The sequence below is a fragment of the Dendropsophus ebraccatus genome, chromosome 11 (genome assembly GCF_027789765.1).
Source record: "Dendropsophus ebraccatus isolate aDenEbr1 chromosome 11, aDenEbr1.pat, whole genome shotgun sequence".
Lineage (NCBI taxonomy): Eukaryota > Metazoa > Chordata > Amphibia > Anura > Hylidae > Dendropsophus > Dendropsophus ebraccatus.
In genome coordinates, this window is record NC_091464.1 from 85970383 (window position 1) to 85985229 (window position 14847).

Consider the following 14847-nt stretch of genomic DNA (forward strand, 5'->3'; position numbering starts at 1 on the left):
CAGAGAGCATTGTTGTATACAGCCCATACTAGCTGGACCTCCTTAAAGGGAATCTGTCACTAGGTATATGGTGCCTTAAATGAGGGCAGCATGAACTAGTGACAAAAATGCTGAACAGATCAGTGTATTACTTACATAATCCTGTTCAGCCGTTCTCCTAATATACAGGAGAATAGGATTCTTCCCAAACCCTTCCCCCCTCCAGATGCTGATTGACAGGTGACTGCCTATACACAGCATAGATAGATAATTGCCAATCAGCAGCTGGTGGGCAGAGTTTTCTGTTTCTAATGAATATCCAGGACTACTGGGCTCATGCACATAATGGAGAGGACTACTTATTGTCCATGTTATTCAGGAGGATATTTCTGGATCAGCTGCACAAAACAATGTAAGTGATACATCATTCTGTTCAGCTTCTCTGTTACTATGTTATGTTACACTGAAATAGGACAGCAGAAACCTACTGACAGAGTCACTTTACGGTAAATCAGGTGGTGATATCACTCATAGGGTGAGGCTTGAGCTCAGAGACACAATCCAGTCAAGCCTCCTTAGAGAGCAGAGGATGATGTGTGTCTCAGGAGAAAAAGAGGTGCTGGTGGGCTCTTTAAGGCCGGGGACAAAATACAAAGGGAAAAAAATCTAATTGTTAGTATCTGTCAGGGTGTGGCCCCTTGCCAACGCCGTCCCTGTGGCGTGCATTGATTCTGCCATGGCCAGGGCTGCTTGCCCTCGGCTGAGCGGCACAGCTGCCCTATGTTTAGAATGAGTGATTGGCGGTCGGCACTGCCAATCACACTTTTGTAATTGACCTGGGGCTGGGACTCCAAGCCCCATAAGTATTCTCCCATGACTGTTATTCCTTGCCTGCTATAGAGCCTAGTTTACTAGTGTATCTTGACCTAGCACTCCTTCCAGCATTTGTGTTCTTAGTATCCTGGCTTTTGGACTTTGACTATTCTCTTGGATCGCGTTTTGTACTGCGCCGCCCTCTTGGACCTCCGACTTTGCTGTATTGTGTTGCGTTTGTCTTGTTCCGTGTTCACACTTCCGTGTCCGCTGCCTTTAGGGCTGTTGAGGCAGGGACAGCGGGGTGAGCGCACGCTTCAGGGCTGCACCTGTCTTTTGTCTTCCTGGTCCCATATCCTGACAGTATCTTTATGAGGTTAGTAAGAGAGTCCATCTGATGCCGGTGCCAAGGACAGAAAAGAATCGTATACCTGACACTGTTATCCGGCTCTCAGTGTTAGGATCGTCCCCCATTTGGGTTATTATATAGCAGCATAACAACAATATGGCGCCATTGTATCTGTTATATGCCAGATACAGATGGTGCCTCCACCAATGGACTCCAGTGGGGGGGGGGGGTCTGTTGGGCATTTCTAGAATTTCTTTTTTTTTCTTATTCAAAACTTTTATTGTAAAAGAATTTTGTCAATACAGAAAATTCTAGAATTTCTTAAAACCAACTAGTTACATTTTATCTATGAAAAGTGTTAAACTCTAATATTAGAATAAATTTATTACGATACAAGAGAGCGGTGTGTGTGTCGGGTGTGAATATACCGACTCAGCTGAAAGGCGATGAACCCTTCGAGGTGCACAGAGCAGCAGAATCCTGACATGACGTGAACCGGTATTCTTGGATGTAGCGACATTGGTGAGCGTGCCGTCACCGTATGCAGCGGCATGCACATATTAATCTCCGGTATAAGCGCTCCATTCCGTCTTGCTGAGTAGGCAGCTCCCTGTAAACATGGCATGTTAGCATCTCCCTTTCTTGTCAGGTTCACTGGCTGAAGTATTAATGCATTGGCTGACACAAAGGTGAATGTGGGTTAGAGCAGAAAGTGGAAATCAATGCACAGTGTACCAGAGGAAGTAATTCTCAAACATATAAGGACATGGATGGACAGGCAAGGGCATATTGTAATGTAGTCCTGGGAATATCAACACATCTCTTTAGAATGGACTAAATGCCGCTATGTCTTTGGCAAAATGCTTTTATTTTCTATTATTAGAGGAAGTGTTCACAAATGGAAGCGGCGCTGTCGGCAGGGTTCACTTATGATGGCAGATGACATATCAGGCTCTCTGCAATCTATTCCACCCAGACTCAATGTCACTCTATAAGAGAGATGTATAGCATGAAAATACATAGTTATTTCTCACGGCTCCTGTCAATCTGAATATTTGGTTTTGTTCCCTTTTTGTTGTTATCGTGATATATAAAACATAATATCACTGTAAAGACTGCACGCATATTAGAGAGATATGTATGTTATAGATTTCCCCCAATTACCTCCTCTTAATTTACACTTTAGGCTTTGTTCACACAAGGTATGAACAACAGACCTTGTTGCAAAAAAGATTCCATTGAATTCTACGCAGAATGTCCGGAAATAATTAACATGCCAATTATTTCCACGGCCATAAATGGCTATTGTTTTAATTGAAAGTTTTTTTTTCCCCATGTTCTGGGAGCACGGACAGGTATACACAAGGTACCATGTGTCTTCTTGTCCTAACAGCTGTATTACAGCGTCAGCAGTTTGGAACGTGAATTAAATTTGACAGATTGGCCATTTGTAGCAACTTTAATTCATGTACCAAACTGCTGACACTGTTAGATAGTTGTTAGGACAAGAAGACACATGGTACCTTTTTTTATATCTGCCTGTACTTCCAGAACATGGAAAAAACGAAAACAATGGCCATTTTTGTCATTTAAAAATGTGCACAACGGACAACTTCAATGCAGCTCATTTTTAAGTTACAAAAATGGCAATTGTATTAATTGAAATGGTTTTTTCCATGTTCTGAAAGTACAGACAGACATACAAAGGGTACCATGTGTCTCCTTGTCCTAACAGCTATCTAACAGTGTCAGCAGTTTGGAACGTGAATTAAAGTTGACAGACTCACTTTAATTTTATCATTACTTTCTCTTTTTTTTTGAACCTCAAATATTGTATTTCCAACCCTCAAACTACGAATCTTTTCAAGCAATGTTCCATCATAACCTTATCATACTGTAGCGTATTTAGTGCCGCTACACGATCAAGCAATGTGATTGTATCTCCCCTAACAAAATATCACTCATTCTTGTGATCATAGATGAAAGCTTCTTAAAGATTCCTGTCTCTGATACCAATACAGTAATTAAACTTGCACCAGATAATGGCTGCAAGTTGCATGAGCCTTGCTTTATTCGTTATATTTTGTGAGGGATACGTGAGTTGGTTAATGTGGTTAAAGGGCTACTCCGACGAAAATCTTTCTCTTTCAAATCAACTGGTTACAGAAAGTTGCAGGAAGTGGTGTTTTCTTTCCAGTGTGACACAGTGCTCTCTGCTGCCACCTCTGTCCATGTCAGGAACTGTCCAAAGCAGGAGAGGTTTTCTATGGGGATTTTCTGCTGCTCTGGAGAGTTCCTGACATGGACAGAGGTGGCAGCAGAGAGCACTGTGTCAGACTGAAGAGAATACACCACTTCCTGCAGGACATACAGCAGCTGATAAGTACCAGGAGGCCGAAGATTTTTAAACACAAGTAATTTACTAAGTACTATAACTTGGCTAGTGGTGAAATGGGGATTTTAGTATTGTACGTGGTAAGTAAGTGACAGAGGACTGTACCGTACATAGAAGACAAAAGTCTGTTGGATATTAGGCAGGCATTGTATATGTATAATGGAGGACATGTGAATGGTGCCTAAAGAGAATCTGTCAGCTGTGTATCAGGCTCAGAGCTGCAGACATGGGCAGATAGCTGATAATGAGATACAAATGATAACTGTCCCTTAGCTGATAGCGGTTTGAAAAGTTCTAAAATCATGTTTTCCTGGAGTCATAGAGGTTGTGCAGAGCTGCAGAGTGTACCTGGGATATCTAAAACATTTGGAAACTACTTTATTTTCCAAAAATTACTCTGTACTTAAAAAAAAAAAAAAAAAAAAGCCCATGAGTGTTTGCTACTAGGAGCCTTACTTCCCTGTAAGCTGTTCACTGTCTGTTTGTTAGGTTAAGTCTGTCTCTAGTAACAGAGGGACCAAGACAAAACACAGGAAGTGGGTGCTTAGCTACTGCTATGTGCAGGAGATAAAAAGAGCTGTGTACCTATAATCTGTGAGCCTGCCTTTCTTTAAGAGCATCCACTCTGTGACTGAACATCCATAAAAGTTCTGGGTTGATATCCTTTGTATCCCTTCTACTTTGTGTATATATTGCCCCCAGTGGCTTAACTACCATAGAGGCAGGGTAGGCAGTTGCTATGAGGCCCGTGCAGGAGGGGGGCCGAGGGGAGAAGGTAAGAGAATGTGTCCTTCTGCTTAACCCCTTATGTACTGCAGTGTGTAAATGACCCAATGTTTACTTACATGCTGCAATGCAAAAAAAAAAAGGGTTAACAAACAGAAGAAAGAGATCTCTGCTTCACTGCACTGATAATTTCTGACCTCTGTTCTCCAGCTGCAATCAAGTAGGAAAGGAAAATGTGCAGAGCTCCGTGCAGAGGTCAGGGCACCAGCAGTAAAGCAGATTATATATATATATATATATATGCAGTGCTTTGTGTTCTGTGTAGGGGACCCCTTACAGATTTTTGCTATCGGGCCCTGTGAATCCTAGCTGTGCCCCTGATTGCTCCCCCCCTTAGCTGATCATCAACAGTAACAGCAGTTTGTTGCTTAGTATAACCCAATCCTTAGTTGCTTAGTGTAACCCAAACTATACTGCTACTGTTCCTTTCATTTCTGTTCACATAACACCTTGCAACCATGGTGCATCAGTAACCCCTTTTCCCTATTTTTGCCATCTACAGACTTTGCAAGATGGGGCATATGGCAAGCATGTAGCTGGTTGGGTTGTGGGGTTATATAGTGGTGAAGGAATACTGTGACATGATGCACCCAGAGTGTTTTTAAAGGTGTTGTCCAGTGAAAATCTATTTCTTTCAAATCAACTGGTGTAAGAAAGTTATAGATTTGTAATCTACTTATTTAAAAATTGTAATTTACTATTTAAAAATATCAAGTACTTACCAGCTGTTGTATGTATATTCAGGAAGTGTTTTCTTTCCAGTCTGACACAGTTCTCTCTGCTGCCACCTCTGTCCATGTCAGGAACTGCCCAGAGCAGGAGAGGTTTTCTATGGGGATTTGCTACTGCTCTGGACAGTTCCTGACATGGACAGAGGTGGCAGCAGAGAGCATTGTGTCAGACTGGAAAGAATACACCACTTCCTGCAGGACACACAGCAGCTGATAAGTACTGGACCACAAGATTTTTAAATAGAAGTATATTACAAATCTATGAACATGTCTATGAACATTTTACAGTGATATTGTATAAATTGTGGTTGAAAACCCCTTATAATATTATCGGCGCATATTATATGTCCCCGTAGGCAAACCATTACAGGTAAGACTTCTATTTCCATGACTGTTATGTGTCCTATGACCTATAGGAAACATTCCCAATCACTTCTACAGCTGCATTGTGTATCTGTGGCAACAAGGGGAATGGCTTTATGGGAAATAACATGGCCGTATTTTACTATTATGGGAACAATTTTCCTGCTCCTGTCCTAGCAAAATAGCTCATGTAAATGCAGGGCACAGGCCAACTCTGTCTGCCAAAGTCATGGCTGCCAGCAAGCAGGCCTGTAATAGTACTGAGTTTCATTTTCACTGTAAAACTTTGCCTAATATTGCACTATATTTTGTATATTTAGGTTATATAGTTAAGGATTACACTATGATTAGGAATCAAATATTATTTACTATTACCCAGATGCCGTCACTTTAAAAAGCTTTTGTTTTGACTAGTCGGGATCTGAACACCCAGACCCCTGCTGATCACTAGATTAAAGGGAATGTGTCACCTAAATTTTCATTTACTGATTAGAGGCAGATACTAAAATGTATTCTTTTATTCCAATTTTATGGCCGTAATTTTTTTATTTCACTTTTTGTACATTGTTATATGGGCGGCCACCTTGCCTGATCCATTTTTACCAGCATTTAGTGACATGCTTTACAGCAAGCCTCATGGACATAGACAACAATAGATAGACTGTTCACTTGAGATGAGTGTGAAACATTACTGAGCGCGCTCTGTGACCTGTGAAGAGGTCATTCCACAGGGAGCTGCTATTGTCTCCTCTATCTACTGATGTCACATGACGCTGCAATGCTGGACAGATCACTTTACAGCAGCTTCTTCTTATCATTACAGACACAACTGGAAGTCTCAGCTTAGTTTTAGCCCCAGTGGTAAGAATGAGAACTGCAAAATATCAGGATTATTTCATAAAATAAAAAAATGGAAAATTTGAAAACATTTCACCAAAAATTCTTAAAAAATATGTTTAACATAAAAACATTATTTAAACAATGAGTTATTTTCTGATAATAAATTCCCTTTAAGCTGGGAGAAGTGCATGCTAAGCGGGTTCTATTTTCTTCTCTGTGCACATGACAGACTCCTAATGTACAACACTTCACTTGTGCAAGCTTGGGTCCGAACGTTCTGCATTTGAATTCTGGTGTCTGAAGAAGTTGGAGGCAGTCCTAGGGAAGGTGGGAAAACATGGAAAAAGAGAAAACTCCCTAGGGCTGCCTCCAGCTTCTTATCAATTTAAGGGGTAGTTCAGCAAAAAATGTTTTCTTTCAAATCAACTGTTGCCAGAAATTACCAGAGACTTGTATTTTACATCTATTAAAAAATCACTTCCAGTACGTATCAGCTGCTGTATGTCCTGCAGGAAATGGTATATGCTTTCCAGTCTGGAGAGCAGGAGAGGTTTTCTATGAGGATTTGCTACTGCTGTGGACAGTTCCTGACATGGACAGAGGTGGCAGCAGAGAGCACTGTCTCAGACTGGAAACAATACGCCACTTCCTGCAGGACATACATCAGCTGATAAGTATTGGAAGACTTGAGATTTTTTAATAGAAGTAAAATACAAATCTCTGGCCCTTTCTGGCACCATTTCATTTGAAAGAAAATTTTTGTTGTTGCTGAACTACCCCTTTAACAAAATATAAAGTGAATGAAGAGAAGATAAATGTAAACCAATCAGTATTCGGTGACCACCTTTTCCCTTCAGCTTCAGTTCTTCTAGGTAACTTCTGCACAGATTTGTGCAAATCATTTTGTCTCTTCACATAATCCCAGCCATATATGTAAAGGAGTACAAACTTACATCCCTGTACTGTTTTTCTCCCTCATGGATCTGATAACTTTATGGTTTCCTCTCTGAACTGTGACCCTATTGGTGCCATGCAATACTGCACACACAATTTTTCCACAATCCCACAGTTATGCTCAGCCAATGGCGGCTGAGCAGCTGATGACGCGGCAGAGGGGGGCCGGTATGCGGGACGGCTGCAGCGAGTCGGACGGCCTTCCGAAGATGACGTCTTTGACAAGATTACAGACTGGGTCGGTTGACACAGATCAGGTATGTACTGCACTACACTTCCGGGTACAAGGCGGGGGTCGGGGAACACGGGGAAGGGGGCCATTCACATACATAACATACATTACAAAGTTGTATAACTTTGTAATGTGTGTTATTTTGTGAATAATTTCTTAGCGCCGCACTACCCCTTTAAGCAGAACCACCAAACTAAGCTTTTCTATGGACTACATAAAGCTTTGGTACTAGATCTAACCTCCTCATAGGTTTTACCTGTTCAATCACAAAATGCACATTTTTATTTTCAATATCCTTTGAAAATCAGCATCCCAGCATCCATCACAAATTAAGTTGCTATGATACCAGGAACGGGATCTGGAACATATAATACTAAGAGGAAACTGAAGCATGAACAATAGTTCACTGATGATCCTTTATTTGCATCTCTGAAGAATGAGCAATAAAACAGCACAGCGGCTTAGCTATAAGGGAGCGCAGAGGTTACAGCTGTGCGTGCGCCCTTATACCTAGCGAAGTGCTTCATTTTAAATGTCTCTAGAGTGATGGTTCAGGTTTTATTTTGCTTTCTTTTGTAGATAGTTTCCAAATTCTGTGCTGGATAATTTCTAAGTATGTATTTATAGGAGTCAGAGCTCACTTTCTTTCTGATTCAGAACAATAAATATTCTGCATAGAAATATATTTAAAATTTAGTGATGCTGTTACCAGCAGTTACCACTAGATGGAGCCTACTACATACTGAGCTGAATGAATAACAGTATGCAGTTAGTCTCTAAGCTCCCTCTAGTGGTCGTGGCAGGCGTGCATAATTTTACAATCACATGTCTGTGCATGGGGATTTGTTCAAATGTAAGATCCAAGCTTATGTTAAACCAATTATCAGGATATACAGCTATATAACTGTGATAGTTCATACATTGTCACTGTAAAGATTACGTAATATGGATGTGACTAATAGTACCGTATTAATCCACTTCTTAGAATTATTGTAATATTACTATTGTAACATACTTTGCACCTCTGTAAAGTACAATTCTAAAGTAGAATAGTCCTGTGATAATCTATTATTTCTTTCTTTGATGGCTTAAAGACTAAGTAATAGAACTATGATAATCCATAACATGAAGTAGTAGTGCTATAATAATCCATAAACAGCATCCTTGAAGACTGAGTAATAGTACCCCAATAATCTATATGGACAAACCTGAAGACTGAGTAATAGTACCCCAATAATCTATATGGACAAACCTGAAGACTGAGTAATAGCACAGTAGTAATCCATAATCTGCATCCCTGGAGACTGAGTAATAGACTATAATAACCCATAATCTCATTTTAGGATGTTTGGTAATAGTACTGGAATACCCTGACAAATGCATAAAACATGAGTAATAGTACGTTGGTAATCCATAATCTGTATCTGAGCAGAATAAATAATAGCACTATGATAATATATAATCTGCATGTCTGATAGATGAGTAATAGTACTGTGATAGTCTATACTCTGCATCTCTGATAGATGAGTAATAGTACTGTGATAGCCTATACTCTGTATCTCTGATAGATGAGTAATAGTACTGTGATAGCCTATACTCTGTATCTCTGATAGATGAGTAATAGTACTGTGATAGCCTATACTCTGTATCTCTGATAGATGAGTAATAGTACTGTGATAGTCATTGCTCTGTATCTCTGGTGGATGAGAGATAGTACTGTGATAGTCATTACTCTGTATCTCTGATGGATGAGTAATAATACTGTGATAGTCATTACTCTGTATCTCTGATGGATGAGTAATAGTACTGTGATAGTCTATACTCTGCATCTCTGGTGGATGAGTAATAGTACTGTGATAGTCTATACTCTGCATCTCTGATGGATGAGTAATAGTACTGTGATAGTCTATACTCTGCATCTCTGATGGATGAGTAATAGTACTGTGATAGTCTATACTCTGTATCTCTGGTGGATGAGTAATAGCACTGTAATAGGCTATACTCTGCATCTCTGATGGATGAGTAATAGTACTGTGATAGTCATTGCTCTGTATCTCTGATGGATGAGTAATAATACTGTGATAGTCTATACTCTGCATCTCTGGTGGATGAGTAATAGTACTGTGATAGTCTATACTCTGCATCTCTGATGGATGAGTAATAGTACTGTGATAGTCTATACTCTGCATCTCTGATGGATGAGTAATAGTACTGTGATAGTCTATACTCTGTATCTCTGGTGGATGAGTAATAGCACTGTAATAGGCTATACTCTGTATCTCTGATGGATGAGAAATAGTACTGTGATAGTCTATACTCTGCATCTCTGATGGATGAGTAATAGTAATCTATACTCTGTATCTCTGATGGATGAGAAATAGTACTGTGATAGTCATTGCTCTGTATCTCTGGTGGATGAGAGATAGTACTGTGATAGTCATTGCTCTGTATCTCTGATGGATGAGTAATAATACTGTGATAGTCATTACTCTGTATCTCTGATGGATGAGTAATAATACTGTGATAGTCTATACTCTGCATCTCTGGTGGATGATTAATAGTACTGTGATAGTCTATACTCTGTATCTCTGGTGGATGAGTAATAGCACTGTAATAGTCTATACTCTGCATCTCTGATGGATGAGTAATAGTACTGTGATAGTCTATACTCTGCATCTCTGATGGATGAGTAATAGTACTGTGATAGTCTATACTCTGCATCTCTGATGGATGAGTAATAGTACTGTGATAGTCTATACTCTGTATCTCTGGTGGATGAGTAACAGTAATCTATACTTTGTATCTCTGATGGATGAGTAATATGATTATAACAATCTGTAATCTGCATCCCTACAGACGGAGTTACAGTACTGCCATCAGGGGAGTAGCTAGGATTCATGGGGCCCCATAGCAAAAAACTGTATGGGGCCCCATAAATCCTGTACGCCCCTCCCCCCGCCAAACACAGACATTGACGCACATATACACACACAGAGGCACCATTAACATATATACAGATACGCCACTGACATACACACATATATACACTGTACTGTGATTACACTAGTGCTGATGTATACACCATGAATAGACTGGACACAGGGAAATCATCTGATTGTAATAAGAAATACTTAACCAGAAATAAAAGAAAATGCTGCAGATATTAATGGTGGGTTCTTTTATTAGAGCCCAGCATTAATAGAAGCTGCTGCAGAACATCTTTGGGAGCAAACACACATATACACCAGTGCTACCGACATTGCTGACATACACAAACACACACATATACACCAGTGCTACAGACATTGCTGACATACACACACACATATACATATAGCCACAGATACATACACATACTGACGTATAAATATATACACAGATACATATGTACACTCACTGACATATACATATACACACAGATACATACACGTATATACACATACTGACATATACATATACACACAGATACATATATACACTCACTGACATATAAATATATACACAGATACATATATACACATACTGACATATACATATACACACAGATACATATATACACTCACTGACATATACATATACCCACAGATACATATATACACTCACTGACATATACATATACCCACAGATACATATATACACTCACTGACACACATACACAGCACTTACAGCTCCCAGGCTTCCCCCTCCTCCTCCTGTAGTCCGGGCAGATCTTCACATAGGTATTGAGGACCTTTGGGTAATGTGACCCAAAGGTCCTTCATCCCTCTCCTGTGCCGTCTGGCAGGTCCTGCTCCTCTGTTCAGCCCGCTCACCCGACACTACAGTGAGGGGGCTGAACAGTGCAGTGGGGGTCCCTCTTCCTCTCTGGACCCCTGGGGGAGCGGGGTACCTACCATGAAGGCAGGGCAGGCTTCCTCGGGCCCCCTTCATGCAGGGGCCCCATAGCAGTCGCCTTCCCCGCCTTCATTGTAGCTACGCCACTGACTGCCATGCTCCATAATTTGTCCCTTGAACACGAGGCGACTTCTCGGCAGTTTCCTTCCCTCCCGCTCTCTAATAAGATGATTGTATACAAGGGCAGGAATGAATGAGCGCAGAGCCCGGGTGAGCCGTCTAATGAATAAATCAGTGGCAATAATTAAATGTGAAAATGAATAAACAGCTGAATAAGTGAATTTATGAGGTTGTTTAAACAGTGCAGGATCCTCTGTACATGGCAGGTTGCCACATCACTGCTGTTAACATAATCAATAGCAAGAAGACTGCAATGATCTCTGCTGCGGTACAAGGAGAGACCGTGACTTGGCCTCACTAGACATGACGTGACTGCTGGAAACTTCACTTACTGAAATGTGCCTCCTAACCAAGGACGATAGGGTTATAGGGAGAGGGGTAATATATATTCTGGCTATGGACCCCCAACTGACACATCATTTGGAAAAAGGGTGCTTCTTTTGGGGTACGTCAAAAACCTAAGGTACCAGAGCCCAGGTACCCCTTTAGCTTTGGCTGTCCAGGCATGATGGGAGTTGTAGTTTTGCAACAGCTGGAGGGCCGAAGGTTCCCTACCCCTGCCTTATATCCATACATAAATAAATGCCAGCTCCAGAATAAATACAGACACAGATAAAAAGAGACAGAAAACTAGACAGTAACAGACCCAAGACTTCACCCCAAAATAAAATTAGACACCGGATATTGTAGAAAAATCAGTCCCCAGGATAAGTATGGACCTAGACCAGACCCCCAAATAAATTTAGACTTTATACCTGTGTCACTGGATTGTTATGGTTCAGTCATGTCAACTGTATACTTTCTTACTCGCCCAGGGAAAAAGGGAGGTCTCCCAGAGGAATGGGGGTGGACTTTACAAACTGATTTAATTAAAGGGTTCATATGCTGCTGCCCATGGTGAGACTAACAATTCCTTCCATACTTGTTATTATCTATTTGGTTTCCTTCCCCCAGTTCTGGGCTGCTGCTTTCTGCTGAAGACACAAAAATCTGTGTGTGAGCTTTTCTCTGTCTTCCCTCCCCCTCCCTTCTGAGACAACTGATTTAAGTTGCAAGGTTGTATGAACTCACTGTGATTATCCCTCCTTGCTACAAAGTTGCAGATAGGGACTTGTTTACGTCAGCCGTCTCAGAAGGGGGGGGGGAGATGGAGAGAAAGGCTCACACACAGATTTTTGTGTCTTCAGTAGAAAGCAGCAGCTGAGAACTGGGGGAAGGAGACTGAATAGATATGACAAGTATGGAATGAACTGTTAGTCTCTCCAAGGCCAGCAACCTGTTTGAGTAGAATACCCCTTAAACTCAAATGTAAAGTATAAAAACAGTATGTAAACGTTCATGTTTCTGTGAACTTACTGTGGTCGTGTAAGCAGCTTCAGGGTCATCTTCGAGCACCCTTGAAAGTCCAAAATCTGAAACTTTGCACACCAGGTTGCTGTTGACAAGGATGTTCCTGGCAGCCAAATCCCGATGAACATATCCCATGTCGGAGAGGTATCTCATCCCTGAGGCAATTCCTCGCAACATGCCCACCAGCTGGATGACTGTAAAGTGTCCATCGTGTTTCTGGAAAATGGAGATGCCAGAAAGTTAGTTATTAATAAGGCCTATTATAGTATCTAACACAATAAACCCCCTTTAAGGCAGCTACCCAGAATGGCAATGAAAATGGTCTCCTAGAGGGGTGTTCCCCTCAAAGCAGGGCTGCGTAAAAGATGGTCTCCTAACCTAATAGAAGGCAATGTCTTCTATCTGTATTGTATAAAGGCTATGAAGAGTGTTACTGCTCACATGCAGTGAGGGGGCCCCAGGGGCCACAAAGTAGTGTGGACCAGTCAGATGACCCCCCCCCCTCTCTGTTCTGTCAGATAATGATGATATTGGTTTTTAGGCCATCAATATCAGACAAGAGGGGTGTTGTGAGAATATGCAATTTACATTATCAGCTTATTCAAGCGACAGAACCGCAATTATCACATCCATAACTCTGCAGATGCCAAGAAATCAATCATCTTGTTGGGATTTATGATCAGACAGAATAAGAAATCTCTCTGCCTTTCTGCTGCAGGTTATCAGCTAGAAGTGGGGGGGCACAATGCGGTACCATCATTCATTTCTCTACTAAGTTTAAGCAGATTTGTCATTGGAATATTCTGCCTTATATCGGGGGGATGATGGCCCCAAATAGCCAAAAAAACAGTGTGCTGTTTGTATATGTATAAGGGCCCTATTACACCAAATGATAATCGCCCATGCTTGGCCAATCATTGACAGTTTCACCTGATAATCGGTTGGTGTAATAGCGCCTGTTAGAAGACTATGATGAGACGATATGCACAATGCCAGCTGATCATGGTCTTTGAACAGGTTGAAAAATCCAGATTAAGAAAGCGACTTCAGACGGCAACTCGGATGAACTAAGGATAATCCGTGCAGCCCCTCCCACAGCCCCCCCCCCTTGCTGTCTGTGCATGTAAGGGTGGGTTCAGACTACAGAATTCTCGCGGATAGACACCATTCTATGGGCTGCCCGTGGATAGAATAGTGTCTATGTCATGGGCGAAAAGGCGCGTGGCCGTGAGCGCATACAGGCAACGGAATTCGGCTGAATTCATCCGCAGGAATTCCGTAGTCTGAACCCACCCTCATAGTGTAATAGCACAGGCAGCCAGCGGGGAACAAGGAAGAATGTGCCTTTCCCCATCTCCTCCTTTTACCAATGCTGGACAGAAGCTACATATCCTACTATAATTTTTTTGGGGTGTTATTTGGTATAATAATTCAGTAGACTGGGCAAGAAAGAAAAAGGAGCTCCAGGGCCTGGTGCATGTATGTAAAACCTGACTTTTATTAAGCATAATCTCTTGTAGCATAGCAGCAGAAGACTTTACAAAGGACAACTGAATGAGGCCTCCACATTTTTGGCACTTTCTTGCCTTATTCATGGCCACAAGTGTCTGAAACGCATAGGTGTTAAAGGAGACGTCCGTCGAAAAGTTTTATTAAAGTATTGTATTGCCCCCCCAAAAGTTATACAAATCCCCAATATACACTTATTATGGGAAATGCTTATAATGTGCTTTTTTCCCTGCATTTACTACTGCATCAAGGCTTCACTTCCTGGATAACATGGTGATGTCACTTCCTGGATAACATGGTGATGTCACTTCCTGGATAACATGGTGATGTCACGACCCGGCTCACAGAGCTGTGTGGGCTGTGGCTGCTGGAAAGGATGATGGCAGAGGAATGCTCAGTGTCCCCCCAGTGCCCGGGGTGTCCTTCAGTGTCCCCCTGCCATCATCCTCTCCAGCAGCCACAGCCGGCACAGCTCTGGGAGTCGGGTCGTGACATCACCATTTTATCCAGGAAGTGACATCACCATTTTATC

The 14847-nt window shown here is 41.6% G+C and overlaps 1 protein-coding gene across 3 annotated transcripts in view; it reads right to left on the bottom strand.

The window, feature by feature from the left end:
- Window positions 1-14847, bottom strand: part of EPHA6 (EPH receptor A6) — a 714887-nt gene that overhangs the window by 41160 nt on the left and 658880 nt on the right. For all 3 annotated transcript variants that reach the window (XM_069945438.1, XM_069945437.1, XM_069945439.1), the window contains one exon: window positions 12813-13022. In XM_069945438.1, coding sequence (XP_069801539.1) covers window positions 12813-13022 — 210 coding nt within the window. The remainder of the gene's footprint in view (window positions 1-12812; window positions 13023-14847) is intronic.